Here is a 27,191-nt window from a genome sequence, read left to right on the forward strand (position 1 = left end):
TTCTACATACCCTCATTATTGAAAACGTTAATAGATTTAATTTTGTAAAATATTTTAAGAGTAATTTAATTTTGTAAAATATTTTAAGAGTATTTATAATCGTAAAAGAAAAATATGTTTTTCCCTCAAGAAAATCCTTGATTAATAAGGCATTAAATGCAAACAATGACTTATTGTTTAAATTTTCGATTTTCATGATTATTTTTGCACTAAAATGATTTAATATTTTACCTTTTAAATTATAAATGACTTTAGAATTTATTTGAAAAGTTTTAATGCATTAAGAAACACTTTAGACCGTCTTTAATTGAAAGAATAATTCAAAGTAAATAATCGAGCAAAGCCAGAAGATTTTTGCAACTATATTACAAGACATTAAAGTAGCCATACCCGACCAATTTGAGGTTGCAGAACCTTTTCATCCTTTCATATACGGCTGACTTTCTCCTTAGAAATCTTAAGATTTTTGGTCTTCTCATCCATCATCTCCATCTCCTGGAGAACTCTAATTCCTTCTTGTGCATTACCAACTTTACAAAATCCCTTATAAAGCATGTTATAAGTAAAAGCATTAGGAGTGTACCCCTTCTCCACCATGTCATCCCATAGCCTCCCCGCTTCTAATATCTCGCCTTTCTCGCACATTCCTGCAATTAGCGTGTTATACATCAACACGCTGGGCACCGAGCCTTTCTCAAGCTCGTCGAACAATTTCTTTGCTTCCCAGATTTTGCCCTCCTTACATAGCCAATGTATAAGCGTGCTGGATATTGCATTGTCTGGGGTGCAGTTCTTTATCAACAATTTCTTCCATAGATCACATGCCTCTTGGACCTTCCCTGCTTCACACATGGCATCGATGACCCTACAACAAAGGGTCGCACTTGGTACATACCTGTTCTCGAGCATATCGTTGAGTAAGCTGACCGCTTCACCTGACTTCTTCCCCTCGCACAAAGCCTCGATCATCACTGCATAAGTTACATCGTTTGGTTTCACCCCATTCTCCTCCATCTCATCCATCACCTTAACCGCATTCATCAATTGCCCTGTCTTAACAAAACCGTCCATCAAAATAGTATATGTTATTGCATCCGGCAACCATCCTCTATCAAGGGTCTCGTTAAACATTCTCTTGGCACCCACCATATCACCTCTAAGAACATATCCACCTAGAATGGTGGTGTAACTAACAACATTTGGAACTATGCCCATTGCAGGCATTTCATCTAAAATTCTAACTGCACCATCAGTGTCACCTTTCTTACACAAAGCCTTTAACAAAATATTACAAGTGAACACATTAGGCACAATATCCAACTTGTTTCTACAAATCTTAAACAAGCCATGGACCAAATCATACTCTTTGTTATTAACCAAAGCATTCAACAGGGTATTAAAAGACTTAACCGACCTTTCAACTCCGAAGCCTTTGATTTTCAAGAAAGTCTTGATGGCCTGCTTGGGCTTGCTAGCAATACCATAATATTTAATGACAGTGAGAAACAGATTTTCAGAGCAAGTTATGTTAGTTTGTCGTAATTCAGCCAAAAGGGTCTCAACAGAATCAAAGGCACGAGCTCGACAAAGCTTGAGGATGATGGAGTGATATGTATGGTAATTATGGGAAAAACCAGGGTGGTATTTACCGGCGTGGTAGAAGATATGGAGGGCCAGGTTTGGGTCATGTTGGCGGGATATGAGAGATATGAGACGTTTATGGGTGAGATACCGTGGCCAAGGTTGGATTGGTGGTGTGACGGTGTAAGACTGAAGCAGGTCCCCCTTGGTTTTGATGGCAGAGAGGTGGTGGTAGGACGGGTGGGCCTTGAAGGGGTCTTCATGTTGGGCAGCAGTACAAATAGTGGCAAAGCTGATGTGGTTGGTGATTGCAGCAACTGCCGGGTAGAGGCAGGGGCAGGAAATCCGAGGCGTCAACATGGGCTGCCGACGGTGCAAAGAGTTACCAATTAAGGCCTCTCTAGTCTACTAACTGTGCATTGCAATAACAAGTGGGCTTTGTCGATTTGACAATTCACCTGCTCTAGTCAAGGGAACAAATTATCATCATTTACCAATAATAGATTTTGCAGGAGAACTTTGTTGAAAAGTACTATGAAAAATGAAAAATAGTCAAGATTTCATTAGTAAAGCTAAATAAGTGTGCACGGTGTACCTTAATTTGTAGGTGTAGAACAAAAGACTATCTGATGAGGTTTTTCCAACCCTCCTCTCGATCAATTTTCAGCAAATGCTAACCCTATACCAGTGTACCACATTCTGTTAATTAACATAGGCAAGAAGTTGTACTCAAAAACTAAAAACAAACATAAAGGGAATACATTTCAGTCAACATATTGCATCAGATTGTTCACTGGCTCAAAATTCAGCTCACCTCAGTAGCTATACACATTACACAGCCTTATTTACTTACCTACTATAATTGTTGAATAATAAGCATGTCATATCTCTCAGAGGGTGAAATGAACAGTTATCCATTTTTTCCTACACTGGAGAAAGGTTTTAGCTAATACTATACAGATTATTTCTTAAGCTTGTTAACAGAGGAAATCTCGTGCCAAAAAGTAATAAATTTTCACTAATAAAGTGGCAATACCAAAATGCAGTCATACCACTGTAATATAAACACATCAAGTCCAAACACTTTTAGTATGTGACTAGTCATAACAACAACAAAGGCATAGGTAAAGACCACCCCCTTCCTCTTTGATTCTGAAATCTGAATCACAAAACAGTGTTCTCAATACACAGTTACCAGTACTACTGCTATTTACCAATCTTTTATCTGTATCTTAAGTATTCAACCTTTTAATGTGAGATTGGACAGAAATCCTCCCCTTAAATGATGCACTTGTTTGGATTGCACTGAGACTATTACAATTCTAAATATTTCGAACTGTACAAAAATTTACATAAAATATTTCAAACACAGTAAACACACTGTACAAAAAAAAAATTACATAAAATTTACAATAACACACTATCCAAACGCATTAAAATTTCAAATATTAATGAAAAATTAAAGCAACGGCAGCATTATAATGTATGAAATCCCTTTTGATTTTAATATGTAAAAGATAAAAAATTACCTTACAATGATTGGCTGAGGGGCGTCGAGGCGAGGCTGTAGAGCGAGGCCGGAGGACTGTCGTGGCGTCGTGCGTCGCGCAAAACCGGAGAACTGGAGAGCCATCGTGCGCCGCGCAGAACCGGAGAACTGAAGAACGTCGTGCGTCGCGGAGACCGGAGAAGCAGAAGTGCAGTCTGCAGAAGGCAGAACCGCAGAAGCCAGAAGGCTGTGAGCCAGTGAGAGTGTGATTGCCGAACAGAATCCAGAACAGGAGGGAATGTACGATGAATGGCAGAATTTCTGAGATTTGGGGATTTAGGGCTATGCCTTTTTTGTTTTCTATTTTGTAGTGGGCATTTGGGCTATTGGATATTTGGATGGGCATGGATTATTCGGCTTTGGAAGAATGAAATCAGTATTGGACTATTGGTCCATTGGATATAGCCCAATATTATTATTATTTTAACGAGGTTGTTTTCCTCGGCAATTTATATCGTGGATCAGGGTGCACAATGCATTGTGCACCCCGTATGGAGATGAGTTATGTGTATTCTAAGCAATCGTTCTATTTATTCTAGGCAATCATTCTGTGTATTCTAGGCAACTGTTATGTGTATTTATGTTAGTAACACAAGATGTGTTTGTGCATTTGAATGTTTAGAATGATGAGTTCTGTGTATTTTGTGTCAATATTCTGTGTATTATAAACAACCGTTCTGTGTATTCGTGTTAGTAATACATGTTGTGATGTGTTTGTGTATTCGAATGTTAGGATGATGAGTTCTGTGTATTTTGTGTTAATACACAGATTGATTGCCTATAATACACATAACTTATCTCCTTACGGGGTGCACAATGCATTGTGCACCCTGATCCACGGTATAACGATCCGTTTTCCTCGCTCTGTGACCCTAGCCGGCAAAGGACCACAAGGAGGTAAATCAACCTAGGTTACCCATAGCTGACCGGCTCAAACTCAAGAGTTTGAGGTTTGAACCTACGGCCTCTCGGCTGTAGGTGGATATAGTCCAATATTGATTTCAGTTATCCGTCACCGACCGAATCTGACAATCAATAACTAAAAAATAATCGAAAAATAGAAAATATTTTGACATCAGTAATTGAAATCGATCAAAATTTAACATTTCCAATCAATTTAATTATCAATTAGCATACAATTAACTGATATTTTGCTCACCCTTGATGATTCAGGAACGACTTTACTCATTTGCACTCCAACAACCCTACCCATGGATTCTTTGAGCTTTGTTGCTTGACACCACGAACCAACCCTTGACAAATGACACCTTACACTAATAGTGCATGACGGTAATAATGTGTTACCGGCATGTTATTTGAGTATTTGAATGTTTGTCAAGTATACAGTATTGAGTGCAATGCACAGTATACAAAATGAGTTGAGTGTTGTTCTTTTGTCTAAGTTCAAGTGTCGTCTCTACAAGTGTTTTTTGTGAGCCTTTTATTTTGTTCAGCTCAGTAATGGAGCATTAAGGCTACTGAACGTTGGTCATCAATGCTGAGGAGCTGAACGTCTGAGGAGCTGAACGTTGGTCATCAATGCTGAGGGCCAATGCTGAGGAGCTGAACGTCTGAGGAGCTGAACGTTGGTCATCAATGCTGAGGAGTTGGACCGTTGCGCATTGATGCTGAGGAGTGAGGTGTTGAACGGTTGGTTGAACGTCCGTTGCCTTGCCTCTGGGTCCTGCCAGTGGTTCCGGGTCGGGTGCTGCTAGCCTGATTACTCTATCACCAGTCCCCCCACTCCCTAGCCAACGAGAGTGGTTGAGGTGGTTTGGGAGTAATGACCAGCCTAAAAATTGTTTTTGTTTGTATTTTTTTTCGTTGCATCCTCACCTCGGCACCGTGCAGGGGTCACGTAGTTGTGACTTCGGCACGGGGCCGAGGTCACATGCTGAGGAGTTGGACCGTTGCGCATTGATGTTGAGGAGTGAGGTGTTGAACGGTTGGTTGAACGTCCGTTGCCTTGCCTCTGGGTCCTGCCAATGGTTCCGGGTTGGGTGCTGCTAGCTTGATTACTCTGTCACCAGTCCCCCCACTCCCTAGCCAACGAGAGTGGTTGAGGTGGTTTGGGAGTAATGACCAGCCTAAAAATTGTTTTTGTTTGTATTTTTTTTTTGTTGCATCCTCACCTCGGCACCGTGCAGGGGTCACGTAGCTGTGACTTCGGCACGGGGTCGAGGTCACGTCGCGGTGTGACCTCGGCCAATGCCGAGGTCACGGTACGTGAGTCACGCCGCGGTGTGACCTCGGCCAGTGCCGAGGTCACGTTGCGGTACGTGACCTCGGCGCTGGGCCGAGGTCACGGGCGTGAGTAACGCCGCGGTGTGACCTCGGCCGACCTCGGCGTTAGGCCGAGGTCACACCAGCGCCGAGGTCACGTCGCGGTACGTGACCTCGGCCCAGCGCCGGGTCACGGTACGTGACCGTACCTCGGCGCTGGGTCGAGGTCACGCCGTTGAATTTTTTTTTATTTTTTTTTTTGCTCAGGGCTCTTGCGTGAGTTCACTTCGACCATTCGTAGGTTTGGTCAAAGGTCAGCTCTCCCGTCAGGTAGCTAGCGAGATCGGATCTCGTGCCGGCCCTAAGGGACTAGAGTGTGGTGTTTTCGTAGCAAAGCCTTAAGCTTTACCCAGAAAACACCCTCCGAGGTCAGCTCTCCCGTCAGGTAGCTAGCGAGATCAGATATCGTGCTGGCCTTAAGGGATTAGAGTGTGGTGTTTTTTGAATCCAAGCCCTTGGCTGGGCTCATAAAAACACTCTCCCGTTAGGTAGCTAGCGAGATCGGATCTCGTGCCGGCCCTAAGGGATTAGAGCTTAGATTTTTTATTATTATTTTGTTTTTTAACCAAATTGATCAGGGCAGACCATGACCAAACTGAGTCCTTTTGCTTATGGAGGTGAACACACAAGTGAAGGAGGCAGATGTACAAGTGGAGGCGATAGACGCACTTGAGGAGACGGATGCACCAGTAGAGGATGCGAGTGCACAAGTGCAGGAGGCGTGCGAGTGCACAAGTGCAGGAGGCGGATGCACAAGTGGAGGAAGCAAAAGCACTTGAGGAGGAAGCAAACGCACTAGAGGAGCAGTGCCACTTGATGAGGTGACGCTGCTTGAGGTGGTGACTCTGCTCGAGCAGGTGACGCTGCTCGAGGTGGTGGCGCTGTTCGAGGTGGTGATGCTGCTCGAGGTGGTGGCACTGCTCGTGGAGGTGACGCCACTTGAGGAGGTGATACCACTTGATGAGGTGACACTACGTGAGGAGCAGCGCCACTTGATGAGGTGACGCACCAGTTTGATGAGGTGACACCCGCTTGATGAGGTGACGCACCAGCTTGATGAGGTGACACCCGCTTGATGAGGTGACGCTGCTTGAGGAGCAGCGCCACTTGATGAGGTGACACCAGCTTGGTGAGGTGACGCTGCGTGAGGAGCAGCTCTACTTGATGAGGTGACACCAGTTTGATGAGGTGTCACCCGCTTAATGAGGTGACGCACCAGCTTGATGAGGTGACACCCGCTTGATGAGGTGACACCCGTTTGATGAGGTGACGCACCAGCTTGATGAGGTGACACCCGCTTGATGAGGTGACACCAGCTTGATGAGGTGACACCAGCTTGATGAGGTGACACCCGCTTGATGAGGTGACACCCGCTTGATGAGGTGACGGACCAGCTTGATGAGGTGACACCCGCTGGAGGAGCAGCGTCACTTGATGAGGTGACGCTGCTTGAGGAGCAGCGCTACTTGATGAGGTGACGCCACTCACCGCTTGAGGAAGTCCACGGCTTGGATGGGAGCCGCGTTCACTCGGTAACGCCACTGCTTGTAAGTCCACTACTTGGATGGGAGCAGCGTTCACTGGGTAACGCCACTGCTCACAAGAGGTGAACGCACAAGTGAAGGAGGCGGACGCACTTGAGGAGGAAGCGCTATTGCTTGGAAGTCCACGGCTTGGATGGGAGTAGTGTTCACTTGATAACGCCACTGCTTGTAAGTCCACTACTTGGATGGGAGCAGCGTTCACTGGGTAACGCCACTGCTTACAAGAGGTGAACGCACAAGTGAAGGAGACGGATGCACTTGAGGAGGAAGTGCTCGTGGTTGTTGTTGAGTTGGCTACGGAGATCACCACTACGGCGATCTCCCACGTGGTTACTGTTGAGCTATTTACAAAGATCACCCGAGGGGTGACCATTGAGTTGCCCACGAAGATCACCCGAGGGGTGACCATTGTTCACTCGATGAGAACCATGAGAGCTGCTGGATCCGGGATGACCATTGATAGTGATGAGATGAACTGAGTGGTTTTTTGATTTTGTGATTTTAGCCTGAGATCTGATCTCGGATCTCAACGAAAGCACCAGGGCTCTTGCGTGAGTTCACTTCGACCATTCGTAGGTTCGGTCAAAGGTCAGCTCTCCCGTCAGGTAGCTAGCGAGATCGGATCTCGTGCCGGCCCTAAGGGACTAGAGTGTGGTGTTTTCGTAGCAAAGCCTTAAGCTTTACCCAGAAAACACCCTCCGAGGTCAGCTCTCCCGTCTAAGGTGGTTTGAGTGGCGGCACTCTTAATGAAAGCACCAATGACGGTAATAATGCGTTACCGGTATATTATTTGAGTATTTGAATGTTTGTCGAGTATACAGTATTGAGTGCAATGCACAGTATACAAAATGAGTTGAGTGCTGTTCTTTTGTCTAAGTTCAAGTGTCGTCTCTACAAGTGTTTTTTGTGAGCCTTTTATTTTGTTCAGCTCAGTAATGGAGCATTAAGGCTGCTGAACGTTGGTCATCAATGCTGAGGAGCTGAACGTCTGAGGAGCTGAACGTTGGTCATCAATGCTGAGGGTCAATGCTGAGGAGCTGAACGTCTGAGGAACTGAACGTTGGTCATCAATGCTGAGGAGTTGGACCGTTGCACATTGATGCTGAGGAGTGAGGTGTTGAACGGTTGGTTGAACGTCCGTTGCCTTGCCTCTGGGTCCTGCCAGTGGTTCCGGGTCGGGTGCTGCTAGCCTGATTACTCTGTCAGTGCACAAATGAGCAAAAACAATGGACCCAAGCCAATTATAAATACGGACTCTTGAAGCAATACCAATAGTTATTGCATTCACTCTGTGGTCTATGGAACTGTATATGGACTTTAAAAATGATATCGTTTTACGTAATTTTTTTTACTCGAACCATTATAATACGCATTTTTATTTTAACTCTTAACCTACTGAAGCACAAAGAGTCAACAGTTGACTTCATTGAGGCTCGAACACAGTACATTCCCATCATCCATGTAGAAGTGTAAATCGGGACACAAAATGCCACTAGACCACAAGGTCTTTGGCAAGCAGGACATTACTTCAGTTCACTCAATTCACGCATAGACGATGGCTAATCAATCCACCTTCAATTCACGCAAATCACGCATAGACGACGATGGCTAATCGATCCACCCTCATCTCTTGCATTCAGTCTAGTTTCCATTAATTGTAACTTCATTCCTTATACTATTACATTTCAAGCTAAGCTACGCTCCAGGCATCACAATATTAACCACACAAGCTCCGATCCTCAACCCATTCATCCTCGATCCTCTCTACGGTGTGTAAAACTTTGGGTATAACTCAAGTATTTATCGTTCTATACAGTAACGTATCCTTTTGTTGAATTATAAACATCTATTTAGTGTGTAATTACTAATCCGCATTTATACTATCTTCTATCATAATCATATGCAAATTATATTTAAATTAGAGTACAGTTCACCATGCCTATTGTGATTTCTGATTAGTGATTAGATTATGTAAATGCCATTAACATATTATATGCATATATATAAATAAACTCAATGTAATAATATAATAACCGCACATAATCGTGGTGCACAATGCACATATTGGGCATGCGATTCCGATTACAGTGCACATGTTGAACGTTTTTTCACGATATAACGTAATAAATTTTTACAAAAATAAATAACTACAAAAAGTTAAAGTAACTAATAATAATAATAATAATATTATTATTATTATTATTTTTATTATTATTATTATTATTATTTAATCAATTCATAAATCAAAATTGATATTATGGAACATAATTTGATTGCCGGTCTCTTTCACATCAGACCAACAATTGGTTACATAAATGGGAATCAGATTATGGTTCAACACATATATAATTAATTATTATATATAATATATAATGTAATTGCCGGCTGCAAAGGCAAAGAAAAAGTCAATGACTTCCCAAACGCTGACTCAAATGAATAGTGTGGGTATCATTATTCCATGTAGCACGGTTCACACATTTGTGTGAATATAAATAAGAAGTGCATTTATTTGTATACACATAAAGTATATTATTTGAAAAAATATAATTTTTATATATTACTCCGTATTAAATAATGTACATTCAATACATAAATAATGTATTTTTAATATATAAAAAATTTATATTATATTTATGGTTAGTACAATAATTTGTTAAGTATGACAATGAAGGCCTGAATAAGGCATATATCATCATGCCCATGATTTTTCTTTAATGTTTTGTTTCATCATTCAAATACGTATAAAAGGTGTTTTTCGATGAGGTATAACATAATTTCATACTAGAAGATTTGAATTCGATTATTGATAACACTTTTTGGGTCGAGTCTATAGCGTAGGATCTTGTTTGTATAGTTTACCTTCTCTTGCGTGATTTGTGAACTATTACATAATAATGGAGTTTACTGGTGCACACTGCGCCTTCGAGTAGTATGTTGTGTGTTACACAACTACGTACTAATCTATTTCAAATACATAATTCATACCTTAAGGTACAAAATTTTATAACACAAAGCATATACACATGCTATATATTTACTTATGTTCAAATATGATTATATTTAGGTAAAGAATTATGTTCTATAGGCACAAATTAAAACTTCACAATACACGTACAAAACATAAATTATAAGACACACAATATGTTATGTGTTACACAACTACTAATTTGTTTCAACTACGATCCATAATGCATACTCTTATAACACAAGACGCATATATATAAAGTTTATTGACTATAAAGTTTATTGACAAGAAAAATATAACGTAAATTGAACAATTAAATGATGACTGTCAAAATTAAATAATGATGTTTGAAAACGAAGTTGTAGGACCACGGTCCACAATATTCCACAGTATAAGGATTGATATGGACCCTAGCCAACGAGAATTGAATTGTTCAAACTTCAAAAAAACAAAGAGGAAGGTGATGAAGAAGAAGGCCGGGTGGCTATAATCTAGAGGGAATCCCCAATGACCACGGTAGAATATGGAGATTTTGGGATTCCAAAAATAGTTATTTTATGATTTATCCGAAATATACATTATTTTAAATGTAGAAAGCTTTGTCCACTAGCTCTTTAATACCAAGTCAGTTCTTCAATGCCTTTTGATCAGAAGATGCAAATAAATTACTATTAGTTTATGAAATTTTCCTGTGTACGAGTTTATATTCAAATACGTAATTGGAACGTGGTCCGACTTGAAATAGAGATAGTAGGTGATAGCTCCAAGATGAGAAATAAAGACAATATTAACTCTGAAAAATATTAATTAATGACTGAGGCAAATAATATAATTTGGTAAAGTTAAAAATCTGGTTATGAAAAAAAATTAATACGGAAATTATTAGTCATGGAAAGCGTTTTGTTACATAAAATCAAGAAATACGTAATGTATTTAGATTAAATTTTCATATGATGTGACTTAAGATAAGTATTGAAAGCTATTACTTGTATCTTTTTTGAGTCAAACTCGATAAAATTAATGTGCTATCCTATGAGGAATTAAAGATTGACTACTAATAACTGGTTAGGTTAATGAGAACGTAATTCCTCAATATTATTAAAGATCGGAATCCAAAAGACATAAATATAATAGAGAGTCCTATCTAGACTATACGATGCTAGAGTACAATACACATAATGATATAATCCTAATAAGGCTAACACCTTGAGACCAAATTACTTGATCAGATATCTAATTTTGTGCTTAGGTCACAAGAAAACAAAGTAAATTAACGCTACTAAAGGACAAAAGTAGTGATAGAAAATCAAGTAATTTGTTGCTACTAAATGACAAAAGTAAAAATCAAAGAAGAATGATATGATTGAGAAGGTCTTACCTGATATTTTAATACGATAATCATATTCCATCAACTAATTCATTATTTTTGGAGAAAAAATTTAAAAAAAATTTATATAAATATATTAATATATTAATTATTGTTAAGCAAAAATAGACAACACACAGTGATGACTTTATTGATTCCAAGAATCTACATAAGCCGGTTCTTCGTTGTAAAAGTCTTAACTTTAAATTATATTAAATTTTATTTTTCTCCAAATTTATGGAAAACGAAAGGGAAACAAACAAATTAAAATAATTTTTTTTTAAAAATCTGTTGAAAAAGGAAATTGCATGAAAAAACTGAAAAAACAATGGTGTTAGTTTTAACAAAGAAACCAGGTTTCATATTGCTCTGTGAATCATGATACAAAATTTTGTACATCCAGTTAACATATTATGTACCTATAGTTAATAGTTTCTATACATATAAACAAATAATTTGATAATTGTTGATACATAATATAATAGCTACAGGTACAGAAACTGTCAATTGCAGGTACGAAATATGTAGCTATAAATATAGAATTTGAAAATTATTTTTGAATCAGAATTTACAATGCAAGATATACGTACGTTATATAATTTGCCTGTTAAAACAATTATGACGGTTTGACATAAGCAAAAAGAAAATAAAAAATGCTACCTTTCTGTTAAATCAAAGAAGTAAAATCAAAATTGGGTAAAAGAAGGAAAAGGGAATTTTATAGATATTTAATTATTAAATAGTCGTACGTAACTGGTAACTACATATGATGTAAGTAATGTAACATGAATTTCAAAGAACATGTCTCATCTAATTTGTTCTCTCCCTCCTCTCTCTCTCTCTCTATATATACACACAAAATCTGTATTCATTCGACTTCTCTTTTTTTTGTTTCTGTTAAATTAAACATCTTTCTCACCTTTCATACCCTATCCAGTACACCAAATTGGCGCCAACAAAGAAGCTAAGACGATTGAAGATTAAAACATCACAGAAATATGAAGTTTTCTTGCCCAGTTTTGAAGTGTTTCGGCTCTGCATCACAAAGCTCAGAGGACAGAGAAATCCGGCATGGTAAACACTAAACACACTTCAAATTAGGAATCCCTTTTGTTAATTTCTGTCTGGTTTTTGAAGCAAATAAGGTTTAAGAAGCTGCGAATGAGGTTTTGATGTCTGGGTATGAAACAGGTGAAGGAAACGGGGAGAGATTTCGGATATTTTCTTACGAGGAGCTGAGATCTGCGACTCAAGGGTTCAGATCATCCTGCAAGATTGGGGAGGGGGGATTTGGCATTGTGTACAAGGTGATTGAGAATCATTTATTATTAATTCATTATTATCCACAATGATGGGTTTTGTCTGAAATGCTGCATTGACTTTGTTTCCCCATAGAACAACCTTAATTTTCTGGGTTTTTGTCATCTGCAGGGTCGACTCCGAGATGGAAGTTTTGTGGCTGTTAAGGTTCTGTCGGTCGAGCTGGGATCGTTGCGTGGGGAGAGGGAGTTCATCTCCGAGATTTCTGCATTGTCTGATATCAAACATGAGAATTTGGTCAGGCTCCGAGGATGTTGTGTTAATGGTGATCACAGGCTTCTAGTCTATGATTACATGGAAAACAATAGCCTTATTCACTGTTTTCTTGGTATTTATTCTTAATTTTTCGATTCCTGTCTCAACTAAAAGTATAAATTGATACTGAATTGAAGGGAAAATGGTAATGGGATTTAAGAATTGCAGGGGGAGAGCAAAGCAGGATGAGGTTCAGGTGGGGGCAGAGGAAAGAGATAGCTTTAGGTATAGCTAGGGGGCTATGCTATCTACACGAAGAGTTGAATCCGCACATTGTTCATCGTGATGTCAAAGCCAGCAACGTTCTAATCGACCAAAAGTTCGTGCCGAAACTCTCGGATTTTGGTCTGGCAAGGTTGTTCAGAGACAACACTTCCCACATTAGTACTGGTGTCGCAGGAACATTGTAAGTCATTTCAAAATTGCTCCTTTTGGTCCTTTTCTTGTGTTTTATGTAGGCTCCTCATCTCTTGCTAATGCCTCTCCTTCAACCATTTATGCCTAAAGAGGCTATCTTTCCCCGGAATATGCTGTCAGCGGACATTTAACCCGAAAGTCAGATGTCTATAGCTTCGGAGTACTATTACTAGAGTTGATCAACGGTGGCCCGATAGTCACCTTCGATATAGAACGAGGAGAAATTTTCTTAGTTAACAAGGTAACGTTTATGTCTAGAGAGACACGTGTAATTGTGGTGTCAAATTGCAAAATCTCAGCTTGATTAGTTGACTAATTCCAAAAAATTTAATAGTTCTGCTTTGCTAATAGATGTTACCACATGACCCAATCCGTACTTTGGGATTGAATTTATTTTTATTATTTTTACACAACATTTACTTTGACATTTGTGTATAGTCTTTATCAAATAGGATATCATATTTATAGTTTTGACTTTGGGTAAAAAACAAAAAACCCAAAACGGCAAAATTACAAAACAATAAGTCCACGTCATTCAATTGGGCCAATCAGCGAGCGCGTGGCGATAGTGACGGTGACGTGCATTATTGCAGGCGTGGGAGCTGCACAACGCGGGGCGGCTGACGGAGCTAGTTGACCCGTTACTGGGCGGAGATTTTCCGGCGGAGGAGGGCGGCCGGCTGTTGAAACTCGGCCTGCTCTGCGTGCAAGAAACGGCGAGTCTCCGGCCAAAGATGTCGGCGGTGATGAAGATGATGAGCAGCGAGGATTCCATGGAGGGCGTAGAGATCACAAGGCCTGGGATTGTGGCTGATCTCAGAGATGTGAAGATTGGCAACAAAACTTCGTCGCAGAGCTTTTTCTCCAACCGGCCATCGACTAGCATGAGCCCTTCAAGCCCATTTCACGGAGGGATTAGAAGAACTTTTTCTTAATCTTATCGTTACAGCCATTTTTAGCTAGATTAGTACAGAGATGTTTCAGACTTCATAGGATGGATGTTCAGATTCTTGGGCTAGCTAGAACCTTGATTCTTTTGTTTTTGGATAAATAGGAAAGATTTAGGGATGTTTGGTAAATAGCGGTTGGCTAATTGTAGAAAGATTTTTGGTAAATTAGTTGTTAATTGATAGCTGATTATATATAAAATGACTGCCAAAGCCCTTGTGGTCAAGACCCTCCCAAGTAGAGCAATGAGTTGTTATAAAAATCTAATTAATCTAACACTTATATTGGTTGCTTAACCAAGTCAAATAACTAATAGTGGTCAAATTAAACAAGTCAAAATTGACTGATATGCTAACTATTTAACTAAATAGGGTCTAAGAAATTTTAGTACGAAAAAGAGATGATGTTTTTGTAAATAAAATACAAAGGAATAATTTTTTTTAGTATCTATAAAAATTTCACTATTATTTAGATTCTGTGTGACATGTTAGTGTTGGATTGAGAGGGGTTGACAATGATTGAATTTGTGATATTCATTACGAGAATTATGTTTGCAATATTAATTATTGGATTAGTTTAGTAATGCCAAATTTCAACTGTCTTGTCCTGTCAAATAATACTGCAGTTTATCCATCTTTGTCTTGACAACAAATGAAGAGATGGTTTGACAAAAGGATATATCTAACATGTACAATTGTACCTCGTCATGTCCGTGACATCCATGTCACAAAATACAAAATGATAATATCATAAATAAAGAAGGTGATATTTTATTTGATAAGAAATATCATCCCATCAAAATATCATCATATCAATAATTTTCAGTTTTTAATTTAAGATATGATTTATAGGGACGGGTTTAGATAATATATATTTCGAGTAAAACTACAAAGTACATTCAAGGGAATTACACTTTTATATATCATTGCTTGGTAGATTTTGTAGTTTTTGCACAGTACACTTTAAACATTTAAAAATTTATAATATTTATCAAATTGTCGCTATATTTTTTTCCTTGCTTTAGAGATGATGATCATCCCAAATCAATTACTTGCATTAATTTTTTAATTTTTTTATTTTTACCTTAAGCATTGTTCTCACCCATATACACAGGGGTTCAAATAAGAACAATGTCATTCTATAAAAAGTAAGGACTGATCACAACCGTTCATTAAGGTTGATAGTTTTTGTTGTTGTTGTTGTTTTTTTTTTTTTTTTTTTTTAAAAGCACAAGGTCATTTTTATAATGAAAGTTTACAATGTTTATTAAACTGACTACGCCCCTTTTCTCTTTATTTTTCAGCAACCCTCAACGGTTAATAGATGGATAAGATCCCTCCTCAGTCCTCACCTTTTACTTGAAACTCTAGAAGTCTGTTACCACTTGAACCATCCCCTATATATAATCAAATGAAAATAATCTCTTCAAGTGAAAAGTTTAGACAGATTAAATTAATTAAAAAGTACGGTGACTAATTTACTCGAAATAAAATAAACTAATTTACCAATAACCAATAAACATGAATATGATATTTGACTTGGTAATGGTGCGGCAAATATAAGTAGTGTATTTGAAAGATACTCCGTAGTAATTTTATAAATGCAAGTTAAAACAAATTAAAGACTAAAAGAGGTCATCATTTCAAACCAAATTAACAAATAAATGTTTGAATCCAAGAGTAGGACCATTTGGTCAATTGACCGGGAACCAAACGACCATACTGGCCATGTGAGGACTTGTTCTTATGCAAGAATACAATAAAATGGAGAAAGACCTGAATAAATTTATTTTCTACTGTACTTTTTATACCCTACTAGATTTTTTTAATTTGAAAGAGAAACTTGTATGTAGACTCCTCGTGGTGGTTAGTTGACGCTTAATTAACTACAACCATAATTTGGAAGTTGGAACAATTCAACCTCTATGCCCTAATCCAACTTCATCTTTCCGCTCTAGTCTGATTCACAAAATGACAATTTTGATCTATGATAAGTTATTATTGACGTACTTACCATAGATGACTGTTGTTGAATCGAACCTTAGCTTACCTCTATTTTCAATTTTCAAGATTGTTTTTGCCCCCACTTCCGCCAGTTCTCGAGAGAGGCCGGGGGAAATGCAAATACATCATCATGAAGTTTCTGATCGAAAACCCTAGCTCGATTTTTAACCATTGTGGGTGGTGGTCGGAAATCGGAGGATTTCCAAGGGTTTGCATGCATGACTCCTTGCATGCCATTTGAAGATGCCAACAGTTTTTTGGTGGAACATTGCAGATGGCATACAGGGAGCCAGGCATGTCCATGCACCAGAACCATATACATTACATACCTTAGATTCTTTGCAGACTCTCTCTCTCTTACTCTCTCTATATATATACACCTCCATTTCACAGATAATGCTACTGTATATACTGATTTGTAAGCATGGAAACTCAGTAGTTTGCTAAATCAAGAAATGGTGAAGATATGTGCATAGCAGATGAGAGATTTCACCACAGATTTATACATAAGAAATCACAGAAAAAGGAAGGTGTTAGCTGCAGATGCATACAAGTATGAATTCTAAAAAGGTAGATTCAGAGGGCCCCCCATATTTTCTCTCTTTTTCATTCACCTTTTGGAAAAAAACACCATCTTTTGAGTTGTCGGTATAAAAGCCAAATAAATGTAGAAACTGCAGAGCTGAAACAGTCTCTTGCCTTTATTTTTTCCATACTTTTTTCTCCACAGTGAGAGCCAATCAAGGCCCTGGCAGGTTCCTGAGTCAGAGTGGAAGAGGGAATCTATAGTGATAAAGTTATTGCCATTGAAATGAGACAGTGACAGAAGGGATGAGGCCATGTTTCATGAAACATCCTTTATGGTTCGTCTTCAATTCCTTCCAGGATCATGTTTACATAATTACATTCTTTCAAACTGGGCAAAGACTAAAGAAGTTGCCAAGTTGGTTGTTTCAAAAAAAAAAAGTTGCCAAGTTGGTCCATCTTCATGGTTTATGTTGGGCCGAGGCGGGTTAAGGACCAAGTCCAGCAATCGGTGGTTAGAGGATTGTTGGGCGAAGATTGTTGAAGTTGCGCTTATCACGATGATAAGAAAATATATAACAACCATCACCAATCTTCACCCAACTTTATTTTCTTATATATATACAATCATCACCAATCGGTGAAGTTGGTGCATAACGGCAACCCCAACCAAGTTAGTCAGGCTGTTGACTTGGCAACAACAAGATTACAAGTTTGATTCCCAGTGGAAGCGGTCTGTTGGCCTTCTTGGTTTGAGCCGGCTAAGTTATAGGCAACCTATGCTGGTCTATCTCATTGTGGTCCTGTGCTGGCTAGGATCACAAGACAGGATTACTCAGTTACCTAATACACACCACCCTTGGGTAGTGGCTGTGTGTTTCACTCGTCACTAAAAAAAAAAGATGTTTTTTTCTTAAAGATGAAGATTTGATTTCAATACCTTCAAACTTGGCTGCACATGGTGCAAACAGTAGGAAAAAGCATTCAAGAATCAATGTATGCAACTGGGAATCAATGCCCTTTGATTTTATATTCACACCAGTCCAAACAACATGGTTAGTTCCTCAGTTTTATATGCATGTAATGACAAATCTATGCTTCTTTTTCTTTCTTTTCCCCTACCTACTTTTTCCCCTAACAAATCTTGATCCAGTCAAGATCCACCATGAAGCTGTTTGGAAGTCTTTATGACATGGCTAATGCAATAATGACATACAATTTGTCATTTGATTATATCAATTGATTCCCAGTTATGCAGTGTATGAGAAATATGCAAATTGAAGCAACACAATCTGTTTCATCAGACAAGAACAGCTGAAGAATTTATTATTTCTCGAATTTGATGGGAAGAATGTGGTGAAAGTGTATAATAATAAGCATATAATGTACAGGCACAGCTCATAAGAAATGTACAGTTGCAGAAGAGCACTACTCACCGGAATTCGCTATCTCTGAATTTGTGTTTGTGGAATGATTCAAATGCACCAAAGAATATAATTTAAGAACTGGACATGATGAGAACTGAGAAGAGCTATAATATCAATCCTTCCTTCACTAGCTGCTCCAAAGAAAGTGCCAAATCAGACATGTTTGGCCTTAGATTGGGATCTTCCCTTAGGGCAAGCTCTACCATATCTGCAAGTTTAAGTAGAGGCTCGACGTTTCTAGGAAGAGCAACGAATCGATCAATGATGGCAGCGGCTTTGCCTTGTTTTATAAGAGGCATTGCCCATTCAACTATGCTGGGAGGCACACAGTCCCTGTCGTAAGCTTTTCTGCCACTAAGAATTTCCAGCAGCACAATCCCGAAGTTGTAAACATCGGTTTTCATGTCTCCACTGTGGTCCTTCTCGGTGGGAGTTAGCAGCCCGAAATCTGCGATTCGGGCGCCCCAATCAGCGTCCAAAAGGATATTCGAACTCTTCACATCGTGGTGAACAATAGGGGGCGAGACTTCTTTGTGAAGGTACTCGAGCCCCTTTGCAGCCTGCATTGCAATCTTGAGCCTAAGGCTCCAATTCAGAGGCGAAAGGCCTCCGTGGAGGTGGTCGTGGAGAGTCCCGTGAGGCATGTACTCGTAAACGAGGATCCTTTCTCCCATCTCGGCACAATAGCCTAGCAAATTAACAATATTGCTATGGCGTACGTTGCATAGGATCTCTAACTCCATCTCGAATTCCCGGCTATTGGTGTGGATGATTGTAGCAGCATTAGCCCTCTTCACTGCTACTTGCCTCCCATCTGGAAGAATGGCTTTGTAGACAAAGCCATAGCTTCCCCTACCAAGCTCATTAAACTCCTTGAACCCATTAGTAGCATCTTTAAGCTCTGAAAGCCTGAAAACCTGAGCTGCTCCGGGGCATTGTGCCCCGGAGGCAGGAGGATTAGGATCATTGTTGGCATCAGTTCCCTGCTCGGGCTTACGAATACACGAGGCTCCCCTCCTCCTTTTCCCGTCTTCATTCTTGGATGCCTTTAACCGGGATAGTAAGCACAAGGCAATCAAGATCAGCAAGAACCCTAGAGCGGAGCAGCCAACAATAAGCACCAGCTGAGGCAAATCAGGCCGGTGCTTATTATGCATCCCTTTAGAAGATTGAAGCCTGCAAACATCCCAACACGAGCTGTTCTGGCAGAGAGAGCAAGGCGTGCAGACTCTATCCGCGTTCTCAGTGCAAGGGCTAGAAGGGAAGAACCCTTGGGAACAGTTCAGCCCACAAGGCAGACAAATCATCAGATCATTCCTCACACACAAGCTCGTCAAATCCGGCTCGTTGAGAAGGCTGGCATTGAAGGAAAACCGGCCTTCACCACACGAATCAGGCGTGCATAGCCCCGGGCTGCACAGCTGCAGCGGAGGGTCATAAGCAAACTGCGACGACACATTGGTAAACCAGCAATCAAGAACCAAATCACCTTCCCTTATCCCACAAGTGACAAAATCAGAAGAGGCAATTGCAAGAAAACCAGATCCTTTCGGGATCAATGATGAGTTGTAGTTCCCCCAGCACTCAATCCCATGATTGTCCTCTCGAATCCCACAAAAGTGCTTCACACCAGCAGCCAATGACACAAAAGGAATCCCCACTGGAGGGATGCCAAAAGAGTCATTAGCCCCCCAACATTTAACCATCTTGGAAACCTCAGAAACTCCACAGATAGAATCTACACTTGCAGTCAAAGAATAGAAGCTCTCCGATCCACCCGAAACTTCCAAGTTAACAGAATTTGGTCCCCAACACACTATCCCACCTTCTCTAACACCACCACAACTAAATCCATCTCCAGCAACAATCTTTGTCATAACAAGTGTACTAACATTCTGGTCATAAAACAGAGCACTCTGCCTCGAGGTCAGACCAGTAGAATTTAATTTTCTAACAATGTCCCAACAATCAACACTCCCCCAATCACTCTCCGAATAATAAGGCCCCCTAATAGCACACACATGGCTTTTCCCTGCAGCAATATGGGAATAAGCATTGGATTTAAAGACTGAAGGAACAAGATCAGAGCTTGGCGATCCGGAGGAGTCCCAGCAATATGCCTGCGAGGTGTTCGCCAATATGCCGCAGAGAAAACCACCGCCGCCGGTGAGAGCAGCCATGGGAGGGAGATTGATAGAAAAGCTAGATGGGGTTGTTGCTGCTACTGGGACTGAAGAATTAGCCTTATCGCCCCAGCAAATGACCTGCTGCTTGCCACTGGCATCAATGGCGCAGAAGAAGCCATTGCCGCCCAAAGCGGCGGAGATGGGCCCCATTGATCCGAACCCAGATGCGGATTTGAGCAGAGAAAGGAGGAGGAGGAAGACGAAGAAGATGAAGATGAAAATGAAGTCTTTCATGGTTACTGTTCTTGGTGATTGGATCAGTAAAGAAGAACACAGTCATGGAGTAGAAGAAAAAGGGAGAAGAAGAGGAAGATGGAGAAGAAAAGTTGGTGTTGGGTGGAGTGGCGTATGTATGTATGTATTTGTTGGGTTGGGTTTTGAGATTGCTGAGCTGATGATGAGGAAGAGACAACGTGGGCGGGGAGCCATTTTTACAGTTTTCTGGTGGACCGTTATAACTCTCAACTTCTTGCTGTTAAAATTCTCATCAACTTTACCATATCCTACATGCAAACACCATTAAACACATGCCATATTAGTACTTCACCACAAAAAAAGCAAAAGTTTCTCACTCCCAAATCCCTCACACTGATTCAGCAACTCATTAGGGAGGCTCAGTGCGGGTGAAAATCTAACACTTACTACTAAAATATGATTTGGTATCCATATATATATATATTTATACGAAATAATGACTTCAGTATCTTAATTATTGACTCTCTAATTTTTCAACATTTTTGGTTACTTGACAACAGTTACAAGTTTGGCTCTTAACGGGAGCAGTATATTAGCATTTTTAGTTAGAACCTGTTAGCTATAGCCTATAGGCAATTTAAGTTAATTTAACTCGTTTTCAAAAAAAAAAAAGTTAATTTAACTCATTGTAGTCATTTGCTCGCTAGAGTCATAAGACAGGGTTTACCCAATGTACACTCTCGGATAGTAATTGTGAGTTGTCCTGCTTACTAAAAAATTCATCATCTTTGCAGAGCAGGTGTGGAGCCTAGTATTCAATAATATAGAAACAAAACCGCAACTTACAATCCTAAACAACTAAAACCTCTATTACATATTAGTCAAGAAATCAAAATCTTAAAAATTGTTACCTTGTTAATATGGACTATAACTACCACATCCTAAAAAAGTTAAAGATCAATAATATTTATAATAATTGATAAAAAAAATCGCAACTTCAAGAAAGAAAATATTATTTTAAAGTGTTTTCCTAGGTAGAAATTTAGGTAAAGGAAGAATCTTTAAATTAAGATCAACTTTATGACTTCACACTACATGAATCAACCAGCTCATATGTCAAGCAAAAAGGATTTTATTAGAAAATAGCTCTTCATTAGAATATTACAACCATCTCATGCATTAATGGTTTTAAAAACCATGGTACAAAAAATAAAAATAAAATTAATAAACAAATCCAAGAAGACATTATAAAAAGTAGTGAAGGCTAGCACCAATAATAATGAGCTAATGATTCAATGCACATAACAACTTAGTCCAACCATTAACATTAAAAAGAGGAAAAAGCAAGTGTGATCAAGTATATATAATACTATACCAACTTTCTCTTTTTTATTATATATATATATATATAATACTAATTCATATTTGACTCAAGTTTTACATGAAGGCTTAACATAGAACCCTTTAACATGACACATACATACAAAGGTCAATCATTCGATCTTATAATTACAATAGAATGAAGCGGACTTATTAATTAGTTAAAACTTCTGATTTACACTTACTTTTATTTTTACTCCTTACTAACTTGACATATTTTGATTTATTAAAAGAAAAAAAAATCAATTTGCAATTTTTATTCATTTTTTGACACAAATTTGATCAGAATATGTGATGGGAGTTTTATTTTTAAGAATACACCGGTCATTTTTTCTGTGATCAAATTGTGACTGTTTTTTTATTTTTTTGAGTGACAAGAGAAATCTACAATTACTATTTAAATATGTGTACTTGATAAGTCACATTTTTAAATAATATATAGCTTGGAAATTATGTCAGATAGGTAAAACACACTAGAAAAAAAAATATTAAAGATCGGGTTTCAATAATATAATAATGGTGAGCATAGCATATAATCAAATATCAATAATGGGGGTTAGATAGGTGGGGAGGGTAGGGTGGTCCAGTTGGCATAGGCACCAACTCGCAAATATACAAGGAAATGAAATAATAATTTGGCATTTTATGTAAAAATTGATGGCAGTATATATGCTTGGGTTGACAGGTGCATGTTTATATCAATTCTGGAGAAAGAACTAAAGTAATAGAATTGATGGCAGTTTGATCGATCAAGTACGTAATACTATTCTGTACTTGTTTCCATCTTTTACCAAATTAACAATCATAATTGCACCCATTTTTTGGTCTCCCAATCACATCTTAGCTTGTCGATCTTCTCTTTTGATTAGCTTTCTATATCATTTAAAAGGGTAATTATTGCATTGAAAAATGATAAATGTACTTTGATTGTGTAAAATTTTTATTAACATATATGACCTAATATAAAAATGAAACGTAAATAAAAATTAAGTGTTTGAGCATAATACCAAACTCATCACAAACCCATTTATCAAAACATTTTAACAAAATAAATAAATAAAAATAAACTCTTTAAAAGTTAATTTATTATCATAATTTGTATGGTATATAATACATAAAATAAAATATATTTGGATGCGAGTGAAAGTTTAATTCAAGAACCCACACACATATATTTTAAACAGTATTTTTAGTACTTTAACTCAATCCCAAATCTGATCATTGTATACTCAAAAATTCGAACATACATACTTCAAATAGTATTTTTAATACTTCTATCCCATTTTATTGAAACAGGTACTTGATTTTTCTACTAATTGACATCGTCTCTAGAGTTTAATTCAAGCGAGTTGTGATGGGAGAGAAAGAAAAACAATGAAAGGTTTGTCATAGAGTACAGTAGGGAGTATTGGTCTAATAAAGATTTACTTAGCAAGGTGGGATTCGATTTTTGCGACAAATATTGGAGGTTTGGATATAACTTGAGCTCCTTATGCACATAAATATACAATTTGATATTGAGTCTTAAAGTTAGATTGGTTGATTTTACCTTCTCATGAATTTCGGGTGTGTTCATAAGGTCTAGAGCAAAGTCGAAAGCTAGAATCATTAAAAAAAAAATCAATGAAAGGTGATTACATGAAAATACTATATGAAATCTTATTCTTTACACCTAACTTTTACTCCACCCTAAAATATTGATGTAAATATTTTTACTGAGGTTAAACAAGAAATAGCTTATCAATATTTACCATGGTTGAAAAAATCGCTAGGCGCTCCCTAGGCGCTCGGGACGCCTAGCCGGGGATTAATCGGCGCCTAGGCGCCCGTGTATTTTTATTTTTTATTTTTTATTTTTTAAAAATTTGTTTAAGTATTTTTAATTTTTTAAAGACTAATAATTATAAATTATATAATACTTTAATAGTAAATACTAAAATATTAAATATTAACCTAAAAATATCTAATATTTGTACAATTTAGGATTATTTCGCTCAAAACGATGTTGTTTTGAGTGAAATAACCCATTAAAAAAAAGAACAATAGTTAATCGACCGACTAGAAGGCCTAGTCGGTCTAGTCGACGCCTAGGCGGTCAGCGCCTAAGCGGCCTAGGCGGTCGCCTAGCCGGCCAGCCGCCTAGACCACCATTTAATGTGATATGCTAGGCGGTCGACCAGCGCCTAGCGCCTAGGCCGGGATTAATCTGCGCCTAGGCGGGATTTTTGCAACACTGATATTTACTATGAGTAGCCCAAAGGCAGATGACTAATAGTATGAGGGTGAGAAGGGGATTCGCAGAAGATGGTAATTGCTGGTTATGTAGGGACAAAACTGAAGACATTGACCATGCCTTGCGAAGGTGCCAAACTACATGGGCTACAAGATAGTCATCTTTAAAGGAGATTCACACGAGCTGACTGACATAATGAATGAGGAATCAACCGCAAGTGGAATCGTCTGCAACATTATTAGTGCATGTAGAAGAGAACTGAAGTCGATTGATGATTGGAAAGTCTTGACTATTCCTCGGGAGATAAACGTCCCAACTGACTTCTTGGCTGGCATCGCAAGGTCTCCAGATCCTTGCGGATCCTCCTGCTAGCATTCTTAGTTTACTTGAATATGATGTAGCTGGTTTCCCGGCATAGCGCCTTATGTATGATCCTAGCTAGATCCTCTGTATACTCTTTTCGAGTTTCCCCCTTCTATCAAATCTAAAAAAAAATATTTACTATGAGTTTTATTACATGTAATATCAAATTCTACTCCATTTTTATTGGATGTGATAGATAAATAGATAATGATAGGCTATTGTTATCATATGGATCTCAAGATAAAGGTTTACATTAAGAATTTAATAATGAAAATAAAATTTAAGAGTATACACAGAGTTTACATAGTAATTTTTATTTACTATCTCATTGAATGAAATTAAGAAAGTAAAAATTGAGAGGAGTAAAACTCGTGATTACATGGGTGAAAGGTACAGGTTTACCGGATATGGCTTATGGGCATATTAACAGAAAAGGGAGAGTCCTAGAAATTCGCGACTTGTAATCACGTGGATGCCCCGTCAGCATGTTTGGCTACACATTCACATTTTTGCAATTCTGGGTATGCCGGTCAACCCTCACGGCGGCCTCACTCACCCGGTCACCCACCCCCCTCCCTTAATTTACATCCAAACAACTGTGTATGTCTAACTCGGTCAAACATTAATTAAGGGGTCAGTCCAACTCTTTTTTGACGATTTGTATTGCCCACTTTTGATATTTGTGGGGACTCTTAATACTCTTTGCCCAATTAAACACTTCCTGTAACATCAGTTTAAGATCTAATAATAATAATTGCAACCCCGCCTTAACGTGATAGGATAAAATTTATATGAATGCAAAATTGAATGTCTATATCAATCAAAGTGTTCAATGCCACCCATTACATGTTTGCCCACAAACATCAAATGGTCCCAATTTCAGAAATCATGGTTTATGCCTATATCAATTTCAATTCAACTTTTCATCCACAATTGGAAACGAAAGGGAAATCCCTAATACTTTTGTACTTTTTTATACATTATTGCATTTCCTTCTCCAAAGGATTATAAATCACTTTTTGAGAAGATTATAAATCACTTATTGTGTAGGTCACTGATTGTGATAATAAATTTTCTCTTGATCTACACATTTTGCTCCCATCCCGCCTTACTCAACATCCGTTCTCCTAATCGCATTTTGCTCCATCCTACCCCACTTAACATCCTCACCCACCTAGCGAGAACCCTCGGCAAGTTCTTGAGGTAAGATTTGCTCTAGAATCCATATGACACGTAAATAGTGACAACCTTTCTGAATTCAGAATTTTTTTTTGAAAAGTTTTAACTACGGCACAACTAACAAATATTGACAGATCAACAAATATCTCTAATACAATCAATGAATATGTCTCATTACAGCAACTAACTACAATACCTTACCGAGAATGACCAACAACCTTTACAAAAAAATAACTAACCTATAAACCCCACCAATTTTGTTTTCATTGAGGACCAAACCTATAATCAATGATACTATTTTAATGCACGAGGAAATTGAAATCGGTTGGGTTGTCTTTATTTTAATGTATGATTAACCTGAGCAGATAATGATCATATAGCCGCCCAAGCTCAATGGCCATCTCTTATTGTAACCACTCAAAGCAAGTGGGAATTTAATCATCGTGGAGTGGATGCTGGGGTCTGAATATCTCATGTAGATTGGTTTTTGGGGATTGGATATGGAGATTAAGGAAAATCATAGAAAAATCACTCACTGTCCAACTTGTTCTGCCCTTAATTAAACCAGCTGCATGTGATCTGTCTGGAAGAAAATTTGCATTAAACCTACTCTGGAATCTTCTAATAGTACCTCATGCATTTCTGTCTCTATTGCTATTCCCACAAAAAATATTACATTACTATGTGCATATGACTTAAAGATCACCAGTATCTAGTGCTAATATCTTAATAAAATGATAATCAACTTATAATTAAGTAATAAGTTACACCCAATTGTTATGTACCTGACAAGGCAAGGCAGTGTTCCCAGAATCACCCCAGCTCTCCCAACAAGGTCTCAAATCTTCATGAAAATTAAATAAAAGTATTGAAATGTGAGATGTTAAAGACAGTATAAAGCAGAATTATTGAGCTAAATAAGTGAAGAACTTAACATAATGGCAGCTTCATGTATGACTTACAAGACAATCCAGCAGCAAATCTTGTAGGGTATGGCAGAGATCAAAGACATTGTCTTCTTCTTAAATCTCAGCCTGTTCTTTAATTATTGAATATTGACAGGGAGACAGCCACCCACGGCCTAATATTAAAATTCTCATTCAACAACATAGTAACAGCATCAACCCTGATCTATGCTGAATACCACTAGCCAATACAGACCAGGACTTGACAAACATGAACATGAGATCAAATAATTTTCTGCTTGTCTCAAAATGCAAGTCTTAACACACAATTAGTAAATCTGAAAACAAAACATGAAGTTTAAGCAATTATCAAGTTGTACATATAATAATATCATGAGATTGATTGCCAATGTGAGTACAAAGCCAGAATAGAAACAATTTTTGTCCATCTCTCATCTCTTACTCATGCATGTACATGTGACTTTTGTGTACCAATGCAACAGTCCAAGTTCAATTCTTCAACTAAATTTATAATCCACCCCCCCCCCCCCCCCCCCCCCCCCCCCC

General features: G+C 38.4%; 3 protein-coding genes across 6 annotated transcripts; 1 reads left to right on the forward strand and 2 right to left on the reverse strand.

Moving 5' to 3' along the window:
* Window positions 1-276: 276 nt before the first annotated feature.
* Window positions 277-3,387, reverse strand: LOC116017705 (pentatricopeptide repeat-containing protein At5g16420, mitochondrial-like). Of its 4 annotated transcripts, none has more exons than XM_031258332.1 (3): window positions 3,116-3,387; window positions 2,177-2,260; window positions 277-2,039 (listed from the first exon to the last, which is right to left on the reverse strand). In XM_031258332.1, exon 3 carries the CDS (start codon window positions 1,939-1,941, stop codon window positions 427-429), a length of 1,515 nt encoding a protein of 504 aa, XP_031114192.1. In that variant the 5' UTR covers window positions 1,942-2,039; window positions 2,177-2,260; window positions 3,116-3,387; the 3' UTR covers window positions 277-426. The 4 variants fall into 4 exon arrangements, with proteins under 4 accessions (XP_031114192.1, XP_031114190.1, XP_031114191.1 ...); XM_031258330.1 differs by having other exon boundaries at window positions 3,111-3,387; XM_031258331.1 differs by having other exon boundaries at window positions 277-2,044; window positions 3,111-3,387.
* Window positions 3,388-12,116: 8,729 nt separating this feature from the next.
* On the forward strand, window positions 12,117-14,454 carry LOC116017088 (putative serine/threonine-protein kinase). Its single transcript, XM_031257614.1, has 6 exons — window positions 12,117-12,362; window positions 12,480-12,595; window positions 12,720-12,936; window positions 13,032-13,269; window positions 13,371-13,521; window positions 13,874-14,454. The coding sequence occupies exons 1-6, from the start codon at window positions 12,287-12,289 to the stop codon at window positions 14,213-14,215; spliced, it is 1,140 nt and encodes a 379-aa protein (XP_031113474.1). The 5' UTR covers window positions 12,117-12,286; the 3' UTR covers window positions 14,216-14,454.
* A 3,595-nt stretch (window positions 14,455-18,049) lies between these two features.
* LOC116014827 (serine/threonine-protein kinase-like protein CCR1) lies at window positions 18,050-20,770 on the reverse strand. Its single transcript, XM_031254784.1, has one exon. The coding sequence runs from the start codon at window positions 20,601-20,603 to the stop codon at window positions 18,288-18,290; it is 2,316 nt and encodes a 771-aa protein (XP_031110644.1). The 5' UTR covers window positions 20,604-20,770; the 3' UTR covers window positions 18,050-18,287.
* Between the last annotated feature and the right edge of the window lie 6,421 nt (window positions 20,771-27,191).

This window comes from Ipomoea triloba, chromosome 4 (assembly GCF_003576645.1).
Source record: "Ipomoea triloba cultivar NCNSP0323 chromosome 4, ASM357664v1".
Lineage (NCBI taxonomy): Eukaryota > Viridiplantae > Streptophyta > Magnoliopsida > Solanales > Convolvulaceae > Ipomoea > Ipomoea triloba.

What these genes read in the sequence shown, in the direction of transcription:
- LOC116017705 (XM_031258332.1), bottom strand. Translation starts at nt 1,941, where the DNA reads ATGTTGACGCCTCGGATTTCCTGCCCCTGCCTCTACCCGGCAGTTGCT.
- LOC116017088 (XM_031257614.1), top strand. Translation starts at nt 12,287, where the DNA reads ATGAAGTTTTCTTGCCCAGTTTTGAAGTGTTTCGGCTCTGCATCACAA. An exon ending in GGACAGAGAAATCCGGCATG is followed by an intron (nt 12,363 to 12,479) that starts GTAAACACTAAA and finishes GGTATGAAACAG; the next exon opens with GTGAAGGAAACGGGGAGAGA. An exon ending in GATTTGGCATTGTGTACAAG is followed by an intron (nt 12,596 to 12,719) that starts GTGATTGAGAAT and finishes TGTCATCTGCAG; the next exon opens with GGTCGACTCCGAGATGGAAG.
- LOC116014827 (XM_031254784.1), bottom strand. Translation starts at nt 20,603, where the DNA reads ATGAAAGACTTCATTTTCATCTTCATCTTCTTCGTCTTCCTCCTCCTC.